This window comes from Pseudophryne corroboree, chromosome 6 (genome assembly GCF_028390025.1).
Source record: "Pseudophryne corroboree isolate aPseCor3 chromosome 6, aPseCor3.hap2, whole genome shotgun sequence".
In the NCBI taxonomy this organism is placed as follows: Eukaryota; Metazoa; Chordata; class Amphibia; order Anura; family Myobatrachidae; genus Pseudophryne; species Pseudophryne corroboree.
This window is the reverse complement of record NC_086449.1, coordinates 458,143,624-458,159,810: the sequence shown is the minus strand read 5'-3', so window position 1 is coordinate 458,159,810 and position 16,187 is coordinate 458,143,624. Positions and strand designations below refer to the sequence as shown.

The 16,187-nt window shown below is 42.3% G+C and overlaps 1 protein-coding gene and 1 pseudogene across 3 annotated transcripts in view; one reads left to right on the top strand and one right to left on the bottom strand.

Moving 5' to 3' along the window:
• Nucleotides 1–16,187, top strand: part of PLXNB2 (plexin B2) — a 357,268-nt gene that overhangs the window by 230,340 nt on the left and 110,741 nt on the right. For all 3 annotated transcript variants that reach the window (XM_063927157.1, XM_063927155.1, XM_063927156.1), the window contains 4 exons: nucleotides 6,381–6,575; nucleotides 12,290–12,412; nucleotides 12,871–12,971; nucleotides 13,113–13,239. In XM_063927157.1, coding sequence (XP_063783227.1) covers nucleotides 6,381–6,575; nucleotides 12,290–12,412; nucleotides 12,871–12,971; nucleotides 13,113–13,239 — 546 coding nt within the window. The remainder of the gene's footprint in view (nucleotides 1–6,380; nucleotides 6,576–12,289; nucleotides 12,413–12,870; nucleotides 12,972–13,112; nucleotides 13,240–16,187) is intronic.
• LOC134937477 (5S ribosomal RNA) lies at nucleotides 15,257–15,375 on the bottom strand (annotated as a pseudogene).

The following is a 16,187-nucleotide window of genomic DNA, read 5'->3' as shown; positions in this document are numbered from 1 at the left end:
GCCCGAACGAGAAGGGTGCAATCTAGGTGGCTCTCCTAAAGAGCTGCTTAGAGAAAGTTTAGCTTAGGTTTTTTACTTTACAGTGAGTCCTGCTGGCAACAGGATCACTGCAACGAGGGACTTAGGGGAGAAGTAGTGAACTCACCTGCGTGCAGAGTGGATTTGCTGCTTGGCTACTGGACACTAGCTCCAGAGGGACGATCACAGGTACAGCCTGGATGGTCACCGGAGCCGCGCCGCCGGCCCCCTTGCAGACGCTGAAGAGAGAAGAGGTCCAAAATCGGCGGCTGAAGACTCCTGAGTCTTCATAAAGGTAGCGCACAGCACTGCAGCTGTGCGCCATTTTCCTCTCAGCACACTTCACACAACAGTCACTGAGGGTGCAGAGCGCTGGGGGGGGCGCTCTGAGAGGCAAATAAAAACCTTATTAGAGGCAAAAAATACCTCACATATAGCCCACAGAGGCTATATGGAGATATTTAACCCCTGCCTAACTTCAAAAATAGCGGGAGACGAGCCCGCCGGAAAAGGGGCGGGGCCTATCTCCTCAGCACACAGCGCCATTTTCTCTCACAGAAAAGCTGGAGAGAAGGCTCCCAGGCTCTCCCCTGCACTGCACTACAGAAACAGGGTTAAAACAGAGAGGGGGGGCACTGATTTTGGCGATATTGTATATATATAAAAGATGCTATAAGGGAGAAACACTTATATAAGGTTGTCCCTATATAATTATAGCGTTTTTGGTGTGTGCTGGCAGACTCTCCCTCTGTCTCCCCAAAGGGCTAGTGGGTCCTGTCCTCTGTCAGAGCATTCCCGGTGTGTGTGCTATGTGTCGGTACGTGTGTGTCGACATGTATGAGGACGATGTTGGTGAGGAGGCGGAGAAATTGCCTGTAATGGTGATGTCACTCTCTAGGGAGTCGACACCGGAATGGATGGCTTATTTAGAGAATTACGTGAGAATGTCAACACGCTGCAAGGTCGGTTGACGACATGAGACGGCCGACAATCTATTAGGACCGGTCCAGGCGTCTCAGAAACACCGTCAGGGGTTTTAAAAACGCCCATTTACCTCAGTCGGTCGACACAGACACAGACACGGACACTAAAATACAGTGTCGACGGTGAATAAACAAACGTATTTCTCATTAGGGCCACACGTTAAGGGCAATGAAGGAGGTGTTACGTGTTTCTGATACTACAAGTACCACAAGAAAGGGTATTATGTGGGAGTGAAAAAACTACCTGTAGTTTTTCCTGAATCAGATAAAATAAAATGAAGTGTGTGAGGATGCGTAGGGTTACCCCGATAGCAAATATTGGCGTTATACCCTTTCCCGCCAGAAATTAGGGTACGTTGGGAAACACCCCTTAGGGTGATAAGGCGCTCACACGCTTATCAAGTGGCGTTACCGTCTCCAGATACGGCCGCCCTCAAGGAGCCAGCTGATAGGAAGCTGGAAAAATATCCTAAAAAGTATATACACACATACGGTGGTTATACTGCGACCAGCGATCGCCATCAGCCTGGAGATGCAGTGCTGGGTTGGCTTGGTCGGATTCCCTGACTGAAAATATTTTATTCATGTAGAGCATTTAATAGGATGCATTCTATATATATGTATGTGAGATGCACAGAGGGATATTTGCTCTCTGGCATCAAGATAAGTGCGTTGTCCATATCTCCCAGAAGATGTCAGGGACACGACAGTGGTCAGGTGATACAGATCCCATACGGCAGATGGAAGTATTGCTGTATAAAGGGAAGGAGTTATTTGGGGGTCGGTCCATCGGACCTGGGGACCACAGCAACAGCTGGGAAATCCAACCTTTTTTACCCCAAGTTACATCTCAGCTAAAAAAGACACCGTCTTTTCAGCCTCAATCTTTCCTTTCCCATGAGGGCATGCAGGCAAAAGGCCAGTCATATCTGCCCAGACATAGAGGTAAGGGAAGTAGACTGCAGCAGGCAGCCCTTTCCCAGGAAAAGAAGCCCTCCACCGCGTCTGCCAAGTCCTCAGCATGACGCTGGGGCCGTGCAAGCGGACTCAAGGTGGGGGGGTAGTCTCAAGAGTCTCAGGGCGCAGTGGGATCACTCGCAAGTTGACCCCTAGATCGTACGAGTATTATCCCAGGGGTAAAGATTGGAGAGTCGAGACATCTTCTCCTCGCAGGTTCCTGAAGTCTGCTTTACCAACGGCTCCCTCCGACAGGGAGGCAGCATTGGAAACAATTCACAAGCTGTATATCCAGCAGGTGATAATCAAAGTACCCCTCCTACGACAAGGAAAAGGGTATTATTTTTCCACACTATATGGTGGTACTGAAGCCAGACGGCTTGGTGACACATAGTCTAAATCTAAAATGTTTTGAACACTTACATAAAAGGTTCAAATCGAGATAAAGTCACTCAGAGCAGTGATAGCGAACCGGAAAAAAGGGGACTATATGGTGTCCCTGGACATCAAGGATTACCTCCATGTCCAAATTTTGTCCTTCTCATCAAGGGTACCTCTGGTTCGTGGTACAGAACTGTCAATATCAGTTTCAGACGATGCCGTTTGAATTATCCACGGCACCCCGGGCCTTTTTACCAAGGTAATGGCCGAAAAGATGTTTCTTCAAAGAAAAAAGGCATCTAAATTATCCCTTACTTGCACGACCTAAAAAGGGCAAGTTCCAGAGAACAGTTGGAGGTCGGAAGAGCACTATCTAAAGTAGTTCTTCGACGGCACGACTGGATTCTAAATATTCCAAGAATCGCAGCTGTTTTCCGACGATACGTCTGCTGTTCCTAGGGATGATTCTGGACACGGTTCAGAAAAAGGTTTTTCTTCCCGAGGAAAAAGCCAAGGAGTTATCCGACCTGTCAGGAACCTCCTAAAACCAGGAAAGGTGTCTGTACATCAATGCACAAGAGTCCTGGGAAAAATGGTGGCTTTTTACGAAGCAATTCCATTCGGCAGATTCCATGCAAGAATTTTCCAAAGGGATCTGTTGGACAAATGGTCAGGGTCGCATCCTCAGATGCACCTGCGAATAACCCTGTCGCCAAGGACAAGGGTATATCTTCTGTGGTGGTTGCAAAAGGCTCATCTATTGGAGGGCCGCAGATTCGGCATACAGGATTTGATCCTGGTGACCACGGACGCCAGCCTGAGAGGCTGGGGAGCAGTCACACAAGGAAGAAACTTCCAGGGGGTATGGACGAACCTGGAAAAGTCTCTTCACATAAACATTCTGGTACTAAGAGCAATCTAAAATGCTCTAAGCCAGGCGGAACCACTCCTGCAAGGAAAACCGGTGTTGATTCAGTCGGACAACATCACGGCGGTCGCCCATGTAAACAGACAGGGCGGCACAAGAAGCAGGAGTGCAATGGCAGAAGCTGCCAAGATTCTTCGCTGGGCGGAAAATCACGTAATAGCACTGTCAGCAGTGTTCTTCCCGGGCGTGGACAACTGGGAAGCAGACTTCCTCAGCAGACACGATATTCACCCGGGAGAGTGGGGTCTTCATCCAGAAGTCTTCCACATGCTAATAAACTGTTGGGAAAGACCAATGGTAGACATGATGGCGTCTCGCCTCAACAAGAAACTGGACAAGTATTGCGCCAGGTCAAGAGATCCACAGGCAATAGCTGTGGACGCACTGGTAACACCTTGGGTGTACAAATCAGTATATGTGTTTCCTCCTCTGCCTCTCATACCAAAGGTATTGAAGATTATACGGTGAAGAGGAGTAAGAACAATACTAGTGGCTCCGGATTGGCCAAGAAGGACTTGGTACCCGGAACTTCAAGAGTTGGTCACGGACGACCCGTGCCCTCTACTTCTGAGAAGGGACCTGCTACAACAGGGTCCCTGTCTCTTTCAAGACTTACCGCGGCTGCGTTTGACGGCATGGCGGTTGAACGCCAGATCCTAAAAGGGAAAGGCATTCCAGAAGAAGTCATTCCTACCTTGATTAAGGCAAGGAAGGAAGTCACCGCGAAACATTATCACCGCATTTGGCGAAAATATGTCGCGTGGTGCGAGGATCGGAGTGTTCCGACGGAGGAATTTCAACTGGGTCGTTTCCTACATTTCCTACAATCAGGATTGTCTATGGGTCTCAAATTGAGATCTATTAAGGTTCAAATTTCGGCCCTGTCAATATTCTTCCAAAAAGAATTGGCCTCAGTTCCTGAGGTACAGACTTTTGTTAAAGGAGTACTGCATATACAGCCTCCTGTGTTGCCTCCGGTGGCACCGTGGGATCTAAATGTAGTTTTAGATTTCCTCAAATCCCATTGGTTTGAACCATTGAAAAAGGTGGATTTTAAATATCTCACATGGAAAGTGACTATGTTACTGGCCCTGGCTTCCGCCAGGAGAGTATCTGAATTGGCGGCTTTATCTTATAAAAGCCCTTATCTAATCTTCCATTCGGATAGGGCAGAACTGAGGACTCGTCCGCATTTTCTCCCTAAGGTGGTATCAGCGTTTCACCTGAACCAACCTATTGTGGTGCCTGCGGCCACTGGCGACTTGGAGGACTCCAAGTTGTTGGACGTTGTCAGAGCCTTAAAAATATACATTTCAAGGACGGCTGAAGTCAGAAAATCTGACTCGCTGTTGATACTATATGCACCCAACAAGTTGGGTGCCCCTGCTTCTAAGCAGACGATTGCTCGTTGGATTTGTAACACAATTCAACTTGCTCATTCTGTGGCAGGCCTGCCACAGCCTAAATCTGTTAAGGCCCATTCCACAAGGAAGGTGGGCTCATCTTGGGCGGCTGCCCGAGGGGTCTCGGCATTACAATTCTGCTGAGCAGCTACGTGGTCGGGGGAAAACACGTTTGTAAAATTCTACAAATTTGATACCCTGGCAAAAGAGGACTTGGAATTCTCTCATTCGGTGCTGCAGAGTCATCCGCACTCTCCCGCCCGTTTGGGAGCTTTGGTATAATCCCCATGGTCCTTTCAGGAACCCCAGCATCCACTTAGGACGATAGAGAAAATAAGAATTTACTTACCGATAATTCTATTTCTCGGAGTCCGTAGTGGATGCTGGGCGCCCATCCCAAGTGCGGATTATCTGCAATACTGTACATAGTTATTGTTAACAAATTCGGGTTATATTGTTAAGGAGCCATCTTTAAGAGGCTTTTTCTGTTATCATACTGTTAACTGGGTTTAGATCACAAGTTGTACGGTGTGATTGGTGTGGCTGGTATGAGTCTTACCCGGGATTCAAATTGCCTCCCTTATTGTGTACGCTCGTCCGGGCACAGTACCTAACTGGAGTCTGGAGGAGGGTCATAGGGGGAGGAGCCAGTGCACACCACCTGATCTGGTAAAAGCTTTACTTTTTTGTGCCCTGTCTCCTGCGGAGCCGCTATTCCCCATGGTCCTTTCAGGAACCCCAGCATCCACTACGGACTCCGAGAAATAGAATTATCGGTAAGTAAATTCTTATTTTTTTTTTTCTTTCTATTAATCATCCTTAAATTCTGTTCACTACTAGAATATGATTGCTGCTGTTCAGCGTGTTAGAACAGGCTTTAAAGCAGGGATTTAAATTCTTGACTTTAGAGTAAGAAAAACTGTCCCAGTGGTCAGTAGAATAGAAATACTAATATATTTTGGTTAGCCCTGGAATGTGAGTAATTGGGAGCTATATATGGAATTAGAAGGGTACCAAGTCTTGAGGATGTAGAGGAGAAGTTGCTGTGAGCACCCTGAAACAGCGTTTCATATCACCTGTGGGTGCCAGCCTTTTTTAGTACAAGTTACTAAATAAACAATTGCATTCTTCAGTTTAGCTTTACCTAACACATTAGCGTATGCAGTATGTCTAGTTTATATGTTTAGTATTTCATTCGGGGTATCCTTGGTTTTGAAAATACCATGAATATTAAGACCTGTGGCCAGTTGTATTCTCAGAATGTAAACATACTTTTTTCGAGAGATTGAGATTTGTGAGCTGATCTTATACAAGATCTCTCCACATGTGTGATTGTAGCCGAAGACACGACTGCACAAGACACAGACAGTGTCATGATAGGAGGATAAAAAAAGAGGAAAGTTTTAAACCACAGATTGAATGATGGATAGTTGAAGTTATTAGTACCCCCAAAAGTACACAGTAATAATTTGGGGCTCTTTAAAATGTACGCAATAAGATTGTGGTTTCATTCGCATATGAAAGGACCATACAGCCATCTTATTTTTAATTTCCTCCAGTACTATACAGTCTAAGAGCATTATCTGATTTTTTGTATCCGTTTGTCATAACTGCATTTTACATTAAACCTTAAAATAAAAAGTAAAGCAGAATCACAATTACACAGGCTTTTCATATGTGTTTGATTGCTTTATTTTGTTTCTCCACCAGACTCCCAATGTAAACGAGTCCATGAAATATCTTTGCGGATCAGAACATTTGCCTTACCCACTGCAGAGCAAAAATGGTGTGACTGCAGAAGCTGTGCTCATGCGAGAGGTTAACCCCTATACAGCTGTAGCAGTGTCTGTAGAGAATGAACACACTATTGCGTTCCTTGGTACAGCAGAAGGAAAATTGGTGAAGGTAATTGCGATTTGTGCAAATCTGAAGATAGGTTTATTTTTATTTTCAAAATTATAAACTAAATTATAATTTTATTTATATAGTGATCTTTCTCCCATAAGACTCAAGGCACTTACACTTAAAATGTAGGTAGGGGACTAATACCACTTTCTAAAAATTCTATTTAAACATTAATTATCCTAAATAGTAAATTTCCTTTTCTGTGACCACTGTTGCATGGTACGCTAGTGCCAGGGTACTAGGATTAAATCCGGCTCCTGCAGAGTCTGTATTGGGATATAAAGTCAAGCTTGTCACCCGGTGGGGTATTTTGCCACTTTAACATTACGGCATAATTATATTTCAAAGTCCTGGTGTGGTAGCTATTAGTACTGGTGGTTTTGTGTTTTAGAATTTACCTTTGATATGATCTTTATTATTATTGTATTTAAGTATCGTCTCTCCCTCCAACCACGTGACACAATTAACCATATTGTCTTTGAAAGACTCCATGCCAAGTCTGATATCTGAAAGTCAACTGCAGGTTTAAAGTACATGTCTATGGTGGCCATGCAGACAAATACCTCTGGCAGGCACACTTTCTTTTCTTCAGCATACAATTCAGAGACTCTCGTTACTTCGGTGTCTAGCGGCTGAGCAGGTTATCTACACAAACTTGAAACCCCTCCCGACGCTGATATTACTGTTATGTTGTACCGGCATTTTGACGGGCTGGTAACTAGTATCAAATAAAGGGGCGATTTTCAGAGCTAAGGCTGGTGGTACAATGTAAGTAAAACTTTTCCCTTGTAGTCCCAAGTTGCCTGCTTACCAGCAAAGTTGGTGTATTGGTTAACATTGCAGCCTCACCTGATATCATGAGTTCAATTGCTGACCAATGTACCATCTGCGTGAAGTTTGCATGTTCCCCATGTGTTTGCGTGGTGCTCCGATTTTCTCCTATACTCTATAATCATCCTGGCAAAAACTTAACCCTAGTGTATACATGTGTGCATGTTGTAGGGAATATTCTCTAAAGCACTGCATAATATGCGTGTGCTACATAAATAACTGTTAAATACAAGGTGAGGCACAAATATCTTCCGTGTTTCGCTTAGCCTTTGGTTCGGCACTAGGGAAGTGGGGCGGATCGTAGTGGGGTCTTCTGATAGCAAATGCCTTACCGTTTTCAGTTGCCATGATGGCTTGGACAGGTGTGCACCTTGCATTTGTTATTGAATAATTTATCTGAAACAACATATCTGTGATTTGCACGCAGAGAGCTTTTCAAAACCACTTCACGCTCAGTCGAAATGCTGCTCTTCCGGACTGAAAACCACATTGCTTTGGGTTGCAAACGTATCACTGTTTGCTGGAAGTTACCTGCATATCTTCAGAAATTGACTACAAGTGTGTATTGCAAATGTAGACCACCATTTGGACAATATGTTCAAAACCAATCTTATATATAAAATGCATTGGTTTGTTTGTTTGTTTGTTTGTTTGTTTGTTTGTTTGTCTGTCTGGTTATGCATTCGGACTCCCCTGCACCGATTGGGATGAAACCAACGCGAGGTTGTCCAGTTGGATCCTGGCCGGGTTTTAGGTGGGATTAGTGTCCCTGTCAGACCTCCCGTTTGTGTACGCTGGGCAGAACTTTGACCTGGGGAGCCTGTTTTGAGCCTTGTAATGGATGGATTTGTATGAAAACTTCACAGTGGTAACAATGGATCCCAGTAGACATACTAGGGGTTTGAGATCCCGGTCGGACCTCCCTTTGATGTTCACTAGGCAGAACTTTGACCTGGTGAGCCTGGCCTTGGCCTTACACTGGATGGATGTGTATGAAAATGTAAATGAACTGTAAGAACTGAAAGAAATAGCCATAATTCAATTACCTGAAATAACTGACTGAAATAACCATTCATGAATTAACTAAAATAACTGACAGCAATGGAGGTGGGAAGATAAAAAATATTCTGTACCCAAAAGCCTTGGAATAGCAACTTTGATAACAGAAGGAAAACTGTATACCCATCTATGTAAAAGTGATTTATAAACCTGAACAGAAAGAAAAGCTGGGGATTAGGGCTACTGTCGGGCAACACTGGGTAGTTCAGCTGCTATAGTTGAAAATAAACTCTATTCCATGCACTTTTAGACTATTTACAACATTTTTGTATAGCATTTACCATGCCTTTTTTTATTCACCTTTAAAATGTGGGAGTTTTTTTTTTCTTTTGTTGTTTTTTTTTCCCCCTAACCCTGTACAAGTCTGAGAGCCAGCTGCTGTATATGCTGGAAAGTTCTGCCACTGTTTTTCATAAATAGTCTGGCTTAGATCTTTGAAACACTCCATAGTTGATAACTCTCTGTTAATTGCATCAACCCTAAGGATGAACAAGGTCTAGGTCCTCAGATACTGAAGCTGGGTACACACTGGCCGATATATTGGCCGTTCTATTGAATGGCCAATATATCACTGGTCCGTCGACCAATGTGTACCAACGATATGTCTGTGAAGGTGGTCTTCAGGTTGCCGTCTCCCGGGCTCCCGTCATCCACCATACCGGCGTCGGAATCCCGACCGCCGGGATACCGACAACTTTTCTCCCTCTTGGGGCTCCAAAATCCCCCTGGAGTGAGAATAGATAGTGCCATTTGCTCATTTGCGCTCGCCCAGCTGTCGGTATGCCGGCGCCGGTATGCTGGTTGCCGGGAGCCCAACTGCTGGCAACACATACTACACCCGTCTGTGACTGTGTCGGCCCTGCAGCACACACGATGACCAATATATGATGTACCAATATATCTACAGATATATTGGTACATCGTTCTGTGTGTACTATGCACAAGCCAGTGGTGATTGACAGCTCAGCTGGTCTGCAACTTGATCTGCAGATATATCTACCAGTGTGTACCCAGCTTGAGTGTGTCTCCTTGAGCAAGCTAGGCCCTCTCAAATATGCAGGTTAATCTAGTTTTTATTTTGGACTCTACTTTTCAGCCTGAATGCTAAGCAGAGTGTTTTCATGAAGATCATGGCAGTGATGGCTGCCCTGCAATAAACCAGGATGGTGGCTGTCATTCTCTTTGTGGATGAGCTGTTGGTATCTTCTGGCTTTATGCAGGCTCATGTTATTGAGACTCCCCACACTTATGGAACAGTAATTATGAGAAATCAAGGTTAAAATGCAGTTTAAAATGCATTTGTGGTGTCAGCAGTATAACTGTAAATATATACTTGTTTACCAGTCTTCCAACAACTGAGGTCACATGAATGTCATAATGATGGCACCTCTTCCTAAAACATGGGAACTATTTACTATTTTCATAGATGGCATGTACTTATCATGGGGGTTTAGTCCTTCAGTAGTTTTGCTTATGCAGGTTTTAAAGAAGGAAACAGTAAGTGATGATTAGTGCTTCACCAATCTGGCTAAGTTGGTCATAGTAAAAGAAGATTCTTCACAGTGCATTAGGCCTGTCATTGTCCCTGCCTCTTGGACAAGACTTGTCAGGTCAGTGCACGCTTTCATCACCTGGGTTTACACAGCGTTTTCTGGGAAGATATTTTAGACCATATCTAAGGCTAGAACAACTATCAACTACTATTTTTTTTATTGGTGCAGATTTTTTTTTTATGTCTTGAAGCCCCTCGTATATTCCTTCATTAGCTGCTAGGAATTTCAGCCGTATGTTGACATTCTCAAAGCACCCTATTTTTAGATTTTTCATTGAAATGCGGTTATAATTCTTTACTTAGGACACTGTCTTTGGCTGTATCTATTGATGGGGGAGTATTGGAACTGGGACCTCTGTTTTGTAAGTCTTCATAGCTCTTGAAAACAGGGCTGTTCTTTGATGAACCTTCTATTTCAGCCTACAGTGGTTTTCCATGTTCCATCTCTATTTTGTGGCTGTTGTCAATTCTCTCTGATCTTTTACTCATTGACCCTGTGAGGTATACATGAGAGAGGTTTTCCATCTTCATGGACTTATCTCTAGGTTAATTACTTCAGTAAATAGGCAGGCTTACTTAACAGGTCAGTTTACACGACAGCACATTCTGGGGCAGCGTGGATCAGAATCTAGGATCAGCAGCAGGATCACGTGAAGACCTGTTTTTCTTTCTACCTGTTGTGTTTAATGTTCGTTTTGAATGGTTGTTGTTTCACGCTGATTCTCCAGAACATACCCAGCCTTGCTTTCAGCTTTGGGACATCCCCAAAAATCCCACTGTCCCCAATAGGATGTCTGAGATTTATAATTTAGTAATTAACATTAAATCCTCTAAAACCATAGGAGACAGTGGTGCCCGCCCTTATATGCTCTACAGATGTGTCCCTATATACCAATCCTCAAATCAAGAAAAATAGCCCAGTTTAGCTTGTAAAAGGACTTTACTACTTAGCTGCGCTAAACCACAAATCCTAAATACCTAGTACACTATAAGTGAACTAGGGTGCAAAATTGGGGACTAGGTAGCACTATGAAGGAAAAAGTATGATCACAACAGGTATAGGTGTATGAGGACATAGCTGCAGTTGTCCTTTTGTATTTTTTTTGTGTTGTAGGAGGACGTTATTTTTACTCTTCTTTATTGCTTCTTCTCTTCTGTCCCTTGGGGCTTGGCTGTAAAAATTATGGTGTTCCATCCATCGTAGGGAGATGAGGATTTTCAAGTTTGTGTAAAAATGTAAAGTGCCTGCTAAGCTTCTATACTCCAATTATACATTTTCCCCAATTGGAGTTAGAGGAAAAGATTAGAGGACATGCACAAATCCCAGTCTGATTATTGATGCTGTTAGTATAACTCTAGTTGCCTAACAATAACCTTTAACTTCTTTATACAAATATTACAATTACATAAAAAAGTAATATAGATTGACATCTATATATACAGGGTACGCGACATGGGGTTAGCTGCTTCAGTCTTATTCAGCACAAACCATATTTCCCACTAGATTTGATTACATTGGTGGAATGTTATACCAGGATGTGCCCAACAGAAAACTCTGCAAATCTAGTTCTCCTTTGTGGAGATTTCATTAGCACCCCTTCCTCATCTCACAGCTATAAAATAGGTGATCCGAGGAGGACCCTCATTATTGAGGTAGCAAGTGGAAGTGACCCTTAATAACTCTTGTCTATCGAATATTTGTATCCCAGTGGCTGTTATAGTCGAATGCTTTTTCATTGAAAGAAAACACCTCTTGACTTGTTTTCTGCGACTGTGTACTATGAGGTATGCCTAGATATAGTCATTCTGCAAAATGTATACAGAATTTGGAGGCTATAGTTAAGTTGCAATAAGTTATTTATCTTGAAATGCTTTTCCCCAGGTCCCTGAGGGAGAATGTGAAAACAATAATTATTCAGATATTCCTTTCATCCTACATTCTCACAATCTCTCTGTGTGCCAAGATCTAAACATAGAATTCTGTTGGCACAATGTGCAGTATTCCGCATACAGCTGCCTTTATTCCTAAAAACACTGGGATGTCAGGTTGGTTAGTGACAAGTTATTAATTTGGAAAGCAGCCACAACGGTGGAAAAGACACTGCCATTGGTATTTACCTCTGACTTTCTTCATAATTATTCTATCAGCAGATAATATATGCAGAATTTTATAAAGATTGGATGATACCTGTCTGTTTTCAGTCTTTAAATTAAACTACTACTTTAACTGAGAGTGTGCATGTTTTAATGAGATCAATTAATTGTTCTGTAGGCTTTTTTGGGGGATCAGTCTAAAGAATACAGGACCGTATTATTTGATACCAAAAGTACCGTAAAGAATGGAATGGTTTTTGATGACGCCAAAGAACATCTTTACGTTATGACTAAGAAAAAGGTATGAATATGTCCACGTTTTGGTCTGTCATTGTACACACACAGATGACCAGCATCACAAAATGTATGCCATTGATTACATTTTATTTACTCATCACAATTGCAGCATATAGAGCACAAAATATAGTTACAAATTATTTAAATAGCTCCATATCCTAACTCAAAATCACAGCCATTATAGAACACATATAGCAATCATGGCAGACGTAATGTGAAGAAAGTTGTGGTGTTTGATAAAAGGCTGCATGGGCACACCATGCAGTAATGTAGAATAGAGTTAACCCTATGGTGGAATACTTCTGTCAAGGTTTATGCTGTAATATAAATTTGCCAATACTTATTTTGCATTAATGAAATCATGTTGGTTATGAACTTAAAGATAGCTCTGTATATGTAAACACTTAATAATTTGACATAGTTTAGATCTGTTTTCTTAATGAAACAATTCTGCATGTATAGGTGCATCGTGTTCCTGTTCAGGACTGTGAGCAGTACGCAAACTGCAATGAATGCACACGAGCAAAGGATCCCTACTGTGGTTGGTGTGTGATAGATGGAAAGTAAGTATTATTTAGAAGATGACAAAATGAAATGCCTGCTTTATTTCTCGCATACCTAGAGCTGAGTTAGGTCAGCCGTGTTGACACCATTTGGTCTGGATCTGACCCGTTTTCCCTTCTCTATTACTTTACCCTTTTCAGATGCACTAGAAAAACGAATTGTGTTCGAGCCAGTGATATAAATCACTGGTTGTGGAGTCCTAATGGTGTCTGTCTGAGGATTGAAAGTGCCAGTCCAAGTAATATGAGTGTTAAGGCACTTGATGTTGTGAGTAGTTACCATTCTTGTTCTTTACCTATATCAGGCATGTCCAAACTGCGGCCCTTCAGCTGTTGAGAAACTACACATCCCAGCATGCCCTGACCCAGCTTTAGCATTCTCTGACAGCAAAACTGTGTCAGGGCATGCTGGGATATGTAGTTTCACAACAGCTGGAGGGCCACAGTTTGGACATGCCTGACCTATATGCTCTGAAATAAATATATATATATATATATATATATATATATATATGGCGTGGTGAGAGTATGGCGCCACAAGTATAGGTGTATAGGCCGGCTATATAATTTAAAATATATACATAAAATGTAATCGCCAGAGGTGTAGACACTCCTTTAGGGATAAAAGGTGTCAGCTGACCCCAAAAGATAGGCAGTGATAAGCTGCCTGTTAGTTAAAAATGTGCAAGGGAGGGTAGGGGTAATAGCGACTAACAGTGTCTACACTATAAAGGATATATATATGAAAAAACGATAAAATACGTATTTCTAAAAGATGGGGGGGTATTTATTATAAAACAGACATTTAATAGCAATAAAAAATATGTATACTTTTGGATGATATAAAAAGTCAAGAAAAAAGAAAGGGGTTGGATTTAATCACTTAAAACATAAAATTAGACTTAATTAAAACATAAAAACGTAACTGGAACATTAGATGTATATAAAAGTATTTCAGATAAGAGAAAGGTGCTTATCTTAGAAAAGGAAGGTCACTTGAGGTATACCCAACGCGTTTCGTCCATCTGACTTCATCAAGGGGTAGAGGGCTAATGAGCAGTCATTCTATTTATAGCCAAAGTGATTAACAATGTGGATATGACATCACTTCCTGTTTGGAGCTACTTAGTTAAACTGTTACATGCGGCATAATGAAAATTAGAATATATATGTTACCAGGGGTAGATCTATGGATCTTAGTCTACATGGGATGACTTTAGTTAAAAAACGAGTGCTGTAACTAGCATTAAACTATAAAATGAGATGATTAGAGTCCAGGGGCGCTTTTTGCCCCACTTCCGCCCCGCTTCCTGCGTCCGATTTTACGCACTGCGCATGCGCGCGGTGTCCCGTTTCCGGTATTCGCGTCTCTTTTGAGGCGCAGCGCTGCCCCACTTCCTGATTGTGTGTACAGCGCATGCGCCCGATGTTCCGCTTCTGGTATTCGCGTCTCTATGTGGGCGCTGTCCCACTTCCTGCTTGTGATTTTTCTATTGAGGGAGCTGCACTTCCTGTTTCATCGTAGCTCAGCTTGTGTCTTTATATTGATTGGGTCACTTATGTTGTCAGTCATCCCGGCGGCCATCTTTATGAAGCCTTATAGTGCAGGACACGTTCATAAGGTGCCATTATCAGCTTATGCGAAATTGCATAGAAAAACAAACAAATAAAGCAATGGTTAATACCTTACAAGTTGTTTTTGGTCCGTTTTATAGTTGGAGCATAGGGAAGGTTATATGGGAAGGAGGTCATATTGCTTGATAAAAAATTCTATATACATGTTAAGAGAATTAAACCGCTGACTGGGCTTTTAAGTATTCAGGGAGCATTCATAATATATATATAAGCTATTCATTAGCAAGAGGCCAACAAAAATTATTAATGCTTGGTAATAGCATATAGTGTCTTGTTTAGTGATGCACTATGCTTATCTATACATTAGAAACATATATCTGTTTTTAACCATATATACTTATACTGTGTACTAATTTACACCAGTGAGGAGTATATGAAAAATGCAGAATGCACATGTAATATTTGGGAGGAGGAGGGTTTATCTATGTATACCAGTGAATAAAAAATTTTTTGTGTGTGTGATTATATAATATATTAGGTGCTGGATGGAGCGCAAGATAGCGATATATATAGTGTACTAATTTATCAGTGCAGCGTAAAATACATGGTCTTTGCGTAAGGTAAAATGAGAATATGAATGGTGGTCAATGAGCCAGTATTTATGTTAATATTTTACATTGCTGGTATGTTATGAGCTCATTGTATCCCATATTGTACAGTACCCAGTCTTCCCAAGTGGTTCCCCGCTTGGTACTATTTGGGCCCTACACTGCTTAGCTTCCAAGATCGGGCGAGATTGGGCGTCCGCCAGTGTGGTATGACTGTATCTTGTGGACAAATAACTGAGTTACACAGCAATCCGAATTTATTAACATGACAGGCAAATTGACAAGCTATACAAGTGCTTAGTGCTGTGATTTTAACTAGAAAATACATCAAGTGCCATGTGTATGGAGGTTCAATATATATGCCCCCAAAGGGTGAAGAGAGATAAAAATGAATAAAGTAAAAATTGAGACCGGAACATGGCTCCTTATCACAGGAACGGTGCGATCTCGTATCCTTCATTGAATCCCAAGGGATGGGTAGTTCTCAGCTGGAAGATCCAGTACATCTCTCTCTGGGACAACTTCTTCGCTAGATCTCCTCCTCTTTCGCCGCTTGTGACGTGTTCAATCGCCTTGAAGGACAGTTCTTCCGGGTTGGACTGATGTTCTTGTTTGAAATGTCTATAGAGTAAATGTGTCTCCAACTTGTTCTTTATGCTGCGTATATGTTCTTGTATTCTGATTTTTAACGTCCTCTTTGTTTTGCCTACATACTTTTTGTGACATGTGCATTCCATGAGGTAGATAATTGACGTGCTATTGCAGTTCATAAAGTCCTTAATTTTGAATTCTTTAGTACCGTCAGTGTTACTGAAAGTCCTCCTATTAGGGTTCAGGAATCTGCAAATGTTGCAATGTCCACATTTGTATGGACATAAAGAACAAGTTGGAGACACATTTACTCTATAGACATTTCAAACAAGAACATCAGTCCAACCCGGAAGAACTGTCCTTCAAGGCGATTGAACACGTCACAAGCGGCGAAAGAGGAGGAGATCTAGCGAAGAAGCTGTCCCAGAGAGAGATGTACTGG